This window comes from Schistocerca gregaria, chromosome 9, assembly GCF_023897955.1.
Source record: "Schistocerca gregaria isolate iqSchGreg1 chromosome 9, iqSchGreg1.2, whole genome shotgun sequence".
Classification (NCBI taxonomy): Eukaryota; Metazoa; Arthropoda; class Insecta; order Orthoptera; family Acrididae; genus Schistocerca; species Schistocerca gregaria.
The window spans coordinates 161,939,242-161,948,984 of record NC_064928.1 but is presented as its reverse complement, the minus strand read 5'-3'; the positions used below and the strand labels follow the sequence as shown (position 1 = coordinate 161,948,984).

At 45.4% G+C, this 9,743-nt stretch overlaps 1 protein-coding gene across 1 annotated transcript; it reads right to left on the bottom strand.

Moving 5' to 3' along the window:
- Positions 1-524: 524 nt before the first annotated feature.
- Positions 525-9,497, bottom strand: LOC126291956 (cuticle protein 6.4-like). The gene is made up of 2 exons (XM_049985710.1): positions 9,444-9,497; positions 525-884 (listed from the first exon to the last, which is right to left on the bottom strand). Exons 1-2 carry the CDS (start codon positions 9,456-9,458, stop codon positions 657-659), a joined length of 243 nt encoding a protein of 80 aa, XP_049841667.1. The 5' UTR covers positions 9,459-9,497; the 3' UTR covers positions 525-656.
- Positions 9,498-9,743: the final 246 nt, after the last annotated feature.

Sequence of the window (9,743 nt, the reverse complement as noted above, 5' to 3'; positions counted from 1 at the left end):
TATGGAACTTAACATCTCAGTTCATCAGTCCCCTAGAACTTAGAACTACTTAAACCTAACTAACCTAAGGACATCACACAACACCCAGCCACCACGAGGCAGAGAAAATCCCTGACCCCACCGGGAATAGAACCCGGGAACCCGGGCGTGGGAAGCGAGAACGCTACCGCACGACCACGTAGTAAAAGTGCTCCAAATGATTGTTAAATGGTATCTGTGCAAATGTCAGATGTAGACGATCGCAACGTTTGCAACCTGGAATATAAGCATGGTAACCAAGTAACAAATGTTAGCCTCTCATGTGGTAATTGAAATGCCTTTCTTTCAATTGTTTATCCGTTGTTTCTCTTCTGTGTGCCCTTACGAATGTTCCACAAATATTCATTGTCTTACGATCACTTGATTCTCATGGGGGGCCCTCTCAAATAGTGACAGTTTAATTTTAACCACCCTGCACAATCGATCCTTAATCTACTTCCCTGCCATATCGTATTTCCAATTTGCACACAGGGAAAAGCAACAAGTTCTTGATTAGTGAAATTTATTGAATGACAGTTAATGATTACATAGGCGCTGACAGTAGTTTCACATATTGACGTTTAGTATGAATCAGGAAACTGACAATTGAGAGATGATGAGATGTCTCGAGTTTTGACTCAGTAGTATCCGTGGTATCCGTAGCCGAGAGGAGCAGCAGCATATCCCAGGCCACCGTAGCCGTAGTATCCAGCATATCCAGGGTATCCGTATCCACCGTAGAGTCCAGAAGAGTAGGCCAGGGGGGCGGAGTAGCCGAGGCCGGTGGCGTAGGCCAGGCCGCGCTTCTCCTTGGAGGCGGACTCCTCAGCGGCCAAGACGGCGGCAAACAGGCACAGGGCCAGGACCTGAAAAGTCGAGCGTGGTGTCACATACGGGAGTTCCAACTCAAGCAACACTGCAGTTGCCTATGGCGACGAAAACTATTCACTTTGCGCACATGCATGTGGAGTGAGGCAAACTGTTTAAGCTGTATTAAGGTGTGTATACAGGCACACACACACACAAACACACACACACACACACACACACACACACACACACACACACACACACACACATACTGGGTGGTCAAAAAGTCAGTATGAATTTGAAAACTGAATAAATCACGGAATAATGTAGATAGAGAGGTACAAATTGACACACATGCTCGGAATGACATGGGGTTTTATTAGACCAAAAAAATACAAAACTTCAAAAAAGGTCCGACAGACGGCGCTTCATTTGATCAGGATAGCAATAATTAGCATAACAAAGTGAGACAAAGCAAAGGTAATGTTCTTTACAGGAAATGCTCAATGTGTCCACCATCATTCCTCAACAATAGCTGTAGTCGAGGAATAATGATGTGAACAGCACTGCAGAGCATGTCCGGAGTTATGGTGAGGCATTGGCGTCGGATGTTGTCTTTCAGCATCCCTAGAGATGTCGGTCGATCACGATACACTTTCGACTTCAGGTAGCCCCAAACCCAATAATCGCACGGGCTGAGATCTGGGGACCTGTGAGAGCACACGATCATCGCCAAACGACGCGCGCAAGAGATCTTTAACGCGTCTAGCAATATGGGGTGGAGCCCATCCTGCATAAACATCGTACGTTCTAGCAGGTGTTTATCAGCCAGGCTGCGAATGATGCGATTCTGTAACATATCGGCGTACCTCTCAACCGTCACGGAAGCAAGTTTGCTGTCCAGCGCCATCTGTCGGACATTTTGTGAACTTTGTTTTTCTTTGGTTCTAATAAAACCCCTTGTCATTCCAAGCATGCGTGTAAATTTTTACCCCTCTATCTATATTATTCCGTGGTTTATTAAGTTTTCAAATTTATACTTACTTGAATATGTCCCACAGTGTTTTGTGTTTGGCATATCATTATGTCTGATATACGAGGCGTATTCGGAAATTATGGTCCAATTAGGTGTGAAATGGAAACCACAGTCAAAATTCGATGGAACTTTGCACAGATGTGCCTGTCGATGACTTCACGTCTCTCTTTTCAGTTCGGAGCACGAAGTGATGACGTAGAAATACCTATAACAACATAGTATCCCGCCAAGTAAGTGAATCTTAGAGAATGTAGTGCGGGACACTACTTTGAGAATGTGGGAGGCGTCAAAGAGATAAATCCCTATAGTCGCGCTATCGTCTGTGTCCTCGGTGGCTCAGATGGATAGAGCGTCTGCCATGTAAGCAGGAGATCCCGGGTTAAAGTCCAGGGCGGGGCGCACATTTTCATCTGTCCCCGTTGACGTTTGTCAACGCCTGTGAGCAGCTAAGGGTGTTCATGTCATTGTAATTTGATTCTAACGAGCTGCATTGTCAGCGATGGTATATGTTCTTTCGGACATGTGATGACGTAGAAATACCTAAAACATGTCCGAAAGAACAGATACCATATATATATATATATATATATATATATATATATATATATATATATATATATATATACTCCTGGAAATTGAAATAAGAACACCGTGAATTCATTGTCCCAGGAAGGGGAAACTTTATTGACACATTCCTGGGGTCAGATACATCACATGATCACACTGACAGAACCACAGGCACATAGACACAGGCAACAGAGCATGCACAATGTCGGCACTAGTACAGTGTATATCCACCTTTCGCAACAATGTAGGCTGCTATTCTCCCATGGAAACGATTGTAGAGATGCTGGATGTAGTCCTGTGGAACGGCTCGCCATGCCATTTCCACCTGGCGCCTCAGTTGGACCAGCGTTCGTGCTGGACGTGCAGACCGCGTGAGACGACGCTTCATCCAGTCCCGAACATGCTCAATGTGGGACAGATCCGGAGATCTTGCTGGCCAGGGTAGTTGACTTACACCTTCTAGAGCACGTTGGGTGGCACGGGATACATGCGGACGTGCATTGTCCTGTTGGAACGGCAAGTTCCCTTGCCGGTCTAGGAATGGTAGAACGATGGGTTCGATGACGGTTTGGATGTACCGTGCACTATTCAGTGTCCCCTCGACGATCACCAGAGGTGTACGGCCAGTGTAGGAGATCGCTCCCCACACCATGATGCCGGGTGTTGGCCCTGTGTGCCTCGGTCGTATGCAGTCCTGATTGTGGCGCTCACCTGCACGGCGCCAAACACGCATACGACCATCATTGGCACCAAGGCAGAAGCGACTCTCATCGCTGAAGACGACACGTCTCCATTCGTCCCTCCATTCATGCCTGTCGCGACACCACTAGAGGCGGGCTGCACGATGTTGGGGCGTGAGCGGAAGACGGCCTAACGGTGTGCGGGACCGTAGTCCAGCTTCATGGAGACGGTTGCGAATGGTCCTCGCCGATACCCCAGGAGCAACAGTGTCCCTAATTTGCTGGGAAGTGGCGGAGCGGTCCCCTACGGCACTGCGTAGGATCCTACGGTCTTGGCGTGCATCCGTGCGTCGCTGAGGTACGGTCCCAGGTCGACGGGCACGTGCACCTTCCGCCGACCACTGGCGACAACATCGATGTACTGTGGAGACCTCACGCCCCACGTGTTGAGCAATTCGGCGATACGTCCACCCGGCCTCCCGCATGCCCACTATACGCCCTCGCTCAAAGTCCGTCAACTGCACATACGGTTCACGTCCACGCTGTCGCGGCATGCTACCAGTGTTAAAGACTGCGATGGAGCTCCGTATGCCACGGCAAACTGGCTGACACTGACGGCGGCGGTGCACAAATGCTGGGCAGCTAGCGCCATTCGACGGCCGTCACCGCGGTTCCTGGTGTGTCCGCTGTGCCGTGCGTGTGATCATTGCTTGTACAGCCCTCTCGCAGTGTCCGGAGCAAGTATGGTGGGTCTGACACACCGGTGACAATGTGTTCTTTTTTTCTATTTCCAGGAGTATATATATATATATATATATATATAATCTTAGAGAGATTTCACCTGAAGTTATGCAGCCCACATAACACCAACGTCATTTCCAGCCGCACTCTGCAGCTTTTTACATGGGAAGTGTTTGATTACCCACAGTGCAGCCCTTAATTGGCCCCCATCGTTGTTCATCTCTACACACATCAACTGGTGGATACGAAGACTGGAAAATTTGCACAACGCCACGCAGATGTCTAAGTCGGAGCGGCGACTATTTAGAGAGGTAGCTGGAAGGTGTGGCTAACTGTTGAGAATAAAAAATTTTTGATTTCCCCTTGTGGTTTCCATTTCGCAACACATTGGACCTTACTTTCCAGACTGCCCTCGCAGGATGAAAGCTTGCTGGTGCCTTAGAAACTGAACCTGACTGCTCATATACAGTTATGAAGCTATAAGGCTTCGGGGCCTACATTTATTACACTGTCAAGGAAGCATATGACAGAAATTTCAACCTGATAGATAAACCCGTTCCTGAGAAAAACAGGCCTTAACAGTCGGAGGAACAGACGACAGTCGCACAACAATAATTTTTTTCTCGTATGATATGATTACAAATTAACAATTTTCGGATTATTTCCTTTACTTTCAGTGTGAAAACTGCTCTTAGCTACATTTCATGATTGTAGGTCAACGCAAAGCGTCCTATAGGTTTTAGAGAATGAGTTGCGAGTATCGAAATATGTGACGTATATGGCCGTATCTTTTGAGTTAATTGTCTTATAATTTTACATTTTCTGCACCACCTATGGCCTATAGACTTTAGTATGTGACATAAATATAACTTGACTCGTTTACCCTGTCCTGAGATAAAAGGATCTTACCAGACGGACAGACAGATAGTCGGACAACGAATGAGAAAAACATACGTATTTTCATTGTGATACGATTAGAAATTATCATTCTTCGGCTTTTTCCCATTAGATCCACTGTTAAACGTTATTTCTTGCCGAATTTAATGATTTTACATCGACGGGAAGTGTCCTAAAAGTTCTGATAAGTGAGTTTGGAAGTATCAAAATATGTGGCATAAATGGCCGTAACTTTTTATTGAATTGTCTTAGAAGCTTCAATTATTTACACCGCCAAGGACAATATACGAGGATCGTTCAATAAGTGATGCCCCACATTTTTTAAAAAACCCATTAATGTACACAGACAAAAACGTACTTGTTGGTGCTTCACATCTGATATTTGTTCTGTGTACTGGTGAAGTTTCGAATAGTTCTGGCAGATGGCAGAGCCGTAGTGGAGCGTCAAAATGCCATGTACATACAACTCACGTTACAAGCAGCGTGCTGTTGTTGAATTCTTGTGTACATCCATAAACGTTTGTGTGGAGTGTATGGCGATGATGTAGTTGATATGAGTGCAGTTGGGCGATGGGTAAAGAAAGTTAGCCTCAGGAAATGCAGAACCAGAGCTCCATGATCAGCCACGCTTGGGACGTCCTGTCACAGCGACTGCTCCAGACATGCTGAATCGCACTTATGCCATTAGCCGGGCGTTGTGACAGAGTGGTTCTAAGCGCTTCAGTCCGGAACCACGCGGCTGCTACGGTCGCTGGTTCGAATCCTGCCTCGGGCAGGGACTGATGACCTCAGATGTTAAGTACCATAGTGCTTAGAGCCATTTGAATCATTTTGAGCAGATGCTATTATTCGTGCCGACCGGCGCATCACAACTCGACAACTGACTTCACGGGAACACACTTTGAGGACGACAAAAGTGTCAGTCATGCAGTAAAAACATGGCTACGCCTACAGCACAAGAGCTTTTACCAGCAGGGGATACATGCTCTTCCACAACGTTGGCGTACGGCCATAGAACGTGATGGAGGCTACGTAGAAAAATAGGACATGGACAAGACATGTTGATGTATATTGTCAACAAATTCTGACTCTTAACAATACATATGTTCTGAAAAAAAGAGGGCATTACTTATCGAAAGACCATCGTACGTTGGTACGTGACGTAAATTTCAACTTGATACGTGTACGATTCCTGAGAGAAAATGGTCTTAATAGTCGGGCAGAAAGACAGACGTACAAACGATTGATAACGACGTGATGCTATAAGGGTTCCGTTTTTACCGACTGATGCACGAAACAGTAAAAAGTAGCCAGAAGAATATGATGGTACAAGTGGCACAGGTTCCTATGTTCACGCTGAGAAACTACATATGCCTTCCGGAAAAAAAAGGTTCAAATGGCTCTGTGGTCATCAGTCCCCTAGAACTTAGAACTACTTAAACGTAACTAACCTAAGGACATCACACACATCCATGCCCGAGGCAGGATTCTAACCTGCGACCATAGCGGCCACGCGGTTCCAGACTGAAGCGCCTAGAACCGCTCGGCCACTAAACAGGCCCCTTCCAGACAAAAGTAAGTTTGAGAAAGCCCAAAACTCAAAAAAGTTGTCTTAATTCCAAACAAAAGAAAGTAGAATCTCTGCATCAACGCAGAATTCAGACTTTACCAGAGAATGCTCCGTGCAGAAGACTTACACGGAGCAGAAAGTCTGAACCTTGTAATAACGGGATTACATACCAAGCAAAAACTTATTTAACCCTTAACTCGCGAGGTGACGTTTCTGTAACGTACACCACGAGGTGGGATCTCTCGGACCCCCATGTTTAAACCGACATTCAAGCCAAAAATCAAACAAAATTTTTAATTTATGCTATCTAACATTTATTTTTACAGTTAGTTAAGTGTTGTTTAAATGATCCTAGTTTATTTTATCGCAATAAACAAAGCCTGCAACATTTTACTATTTATCACACTAAAGCACATAATTTTGTGTGATTCTTTTAAATAGTAAACGTGAATGGACTGAATTTTACAGTCTGAAAAATTGTATAGTCTCCGTAGCAAATAAATTTCCAAATACATTTAAATTCCAAAGCTTAAATTTGCTCATAAAAATTCCACACGATAGATGCAACAAGAAAGTCTGTCAAATTGACATTCATTGCTGGGAACTACGTTTGTATCACCACTCATTCGATTTTGACAGACACTTTAAGTATTTCATTGAAGAAACACACAGACCACCACAAGTGGCCATGGGGAGCGAGTTCGAAATTTTCGCACGGTGTGACAGACCACACCTCGTGAGCTAAGGGTTAACGAACAATTTTCCGGATAATACCAGAATTTTGAAGAACAGAAGACCAGCGAACTGCACACCGTGGGACACCAAGTGCAGTCGTATTTCTCTAGATCAATACGCGAATGGTGTAGGAATCAAATTTGCTAATATTGGTGCGATGTACCCTCTGCCACGTTCCGTATAGTGACCTGCGTAGTATTTGCGTCGATGTAGAATGAAAAAATAGACACTAAAAGTAATACATGAGATTTTCTATTTGAGCAGTAAAATAACTAACAACGGACGAAGTTGTGAGGAAAATGGAAAGTAGTGGTAAGTTCCTATGGGATCAAACTGCTGAGGTCATCCGTCCGTAGGCTTACACACTACTTAAGCTAACTCAAACTAACTTACGCAAAGGACAACACACACACGCGCATGCCCGAGGGAGGACTCGAATCTCGATAAGGGGAGTTGCGTGAACCGTGGAAGGCGCTCTGAGATAGCGCAGCTACCCCGTGCGGATGGAAGAGTATAAAGTGCAAACTAACTACAGCAAGAGCAGAAATTTCTGAAGAGGAGCGAATTGTTAACACTGAATACGAATTTAAGTGGTAAGGAGTTTTTTCTCAGTGTTTTTGTGTGGAGCGTAGCCTTGTATGGATCTGAAGCGTGGACGATAAGCAGTTCAGACAAGAAAGAAGAGATACTTTTGATTTGTGTTCTACAGAAGAATACTGATGATTAGACGGGGAGATCGAATAAAAAATGACAGTTACTTAACCAAATTGGGTAAAAAGAAAATGTATGGCGTCAGTGAACGGATCGAATGTTAAGGAAGAGCTTTGGGCATCAAGGAATCAGATTGGTAGTGGAAGGAGAAGCGAGGGGGTAGAAACTGTAGGGAGAGATCAAGAATTGATTACAGTAAGCAGATCCAAATGGATGAGGGTTGCGACTGCTATGCAGTCATGAACACGCGTGCATAGGATAGAGTAACAGGTAGAGCTGAATAAATCCGGTCTTCGGACTGTAGAGTACAAAACATCAGTTCCAGAATAGGAGGGGAAAAAGTCAGGTGTCGAAACAACATCGAGGATGACACAGCTGTTATGCGCAGTCATCGATTCTAGATGGACATCGTTGCACCTACCGGAAAGATATGGATGATGCAGCCTGCGATCTACGGTACTTCAGAACCGGGGCAAAATCTTGGTTGTCGCGCTCCCTCCCTCTCCCTATCGAGCGATTTTTTTTAAGACAATCGATTTTTCGATGTTCATTTTGTAGCGCACATCTTTCGGAAGAGGTTGATACATAAAATGTTCAAGAAAATGTAAGACATGTTATTGGGTCTTAAGTGTGCCAAAATGGAGTGCCATGCCTCTTCAGACAGCATTCGTCTATCGTACGTCACTGTATTTCGTTCTGTGGGATTCGAACGTGTATATTTTGTAATGGAAGCCATCAAACCTATATTCAGGACAATGGAAATTGAAATGTCGTGTGGTACCTCTTCTTATCCCACTCCGCTGGTTAGACATCCTACCTCCATTTTAAAAAAAAACTCACAATGAATACTGGGTGGTATTGAAGAGAATAGAAACTTTCGGAATGGGGTGCTACAGAAGAATGCTGAAGATTGGATGGGTAGATCACATAACTAATGAGGAGGTATTGAATAGAATTGGGGAGGAGTTTGTGGCACAACTAGAATAAAAGAAGGGATCGGTTGGTAGGACATGTTCTGAGCCATCAAGGGATCACCAATTTAGTACTGGAGGGCAAGGTGGAGGGTAAAAATCGTAGAGGGAGACCAAGAGATGAATACACTAAACAGATTCAGAAGGATGTAGGCTGCAGTAGGTACTGGGAGATGAAGAAGCTTCCACAGGATAGAGTAGCACGGAGAGCTGCATCAAACCAGTCTCAGGGCTGAAGACCACAACAACAACAATGAATAATCGATATATCAAAGTGCGCTTGATGCTGGACGCTTTGCGAAACAAGTTTTTTTGTTCAAGCGTATGAATCTGGCGCCCCCTGAAATTGCCGCCCGGGGCATGTACCCCCGTTTGTCCTCTCACCACCTGTCCTCCTCTCCTGGATCCGGGACTATGTAAAGGAGGCGCATGGCATGGCGGATAAGGTACTTACAGAATGTAAAGTATGGTAAGCAACAAGCTCACTAATGGATTTCACGAGCCGTAAAAAGACAAATGGACCATCTAATAAGAGTTGCGTACATGGTTTTATAAAACATGCAGGAGGAGCATGGATACCCGTTGCTGGAGGTTGTAATTCAGGTGTGGTGGAGGCCACTATCCAGTGGAGGATATCGAATGACTGATGATAATGATGATGGTATTGTTGTCCGCACTAGCTGACTAGGTACAGGTGAGGAGCTTACCACGATCTTCATCATGTTTCTTGGTTGCTTCAGACGACAGCTGCTATCTGATACTGGCCAACCTGCAGCTGGCTGCTTTTATATACTGCTCGGTTTCAGTAGACCGTGTTGCAACGGCTCAGCTGCTGGACGACTTGAAGAGGGTGGGGACTGCAGGGTGCAGGTTTGACGCGCGTTAGCAGCTGACGTCGCGACCGGACGTTGCCCATATGTCGCGCTGCCACGCCATATGCGACGCGAGGGCGCGGAAGGCCTATCAGAAATCAGATCGCCAACCCACCGGCCTTCCGTTCGCTGCGA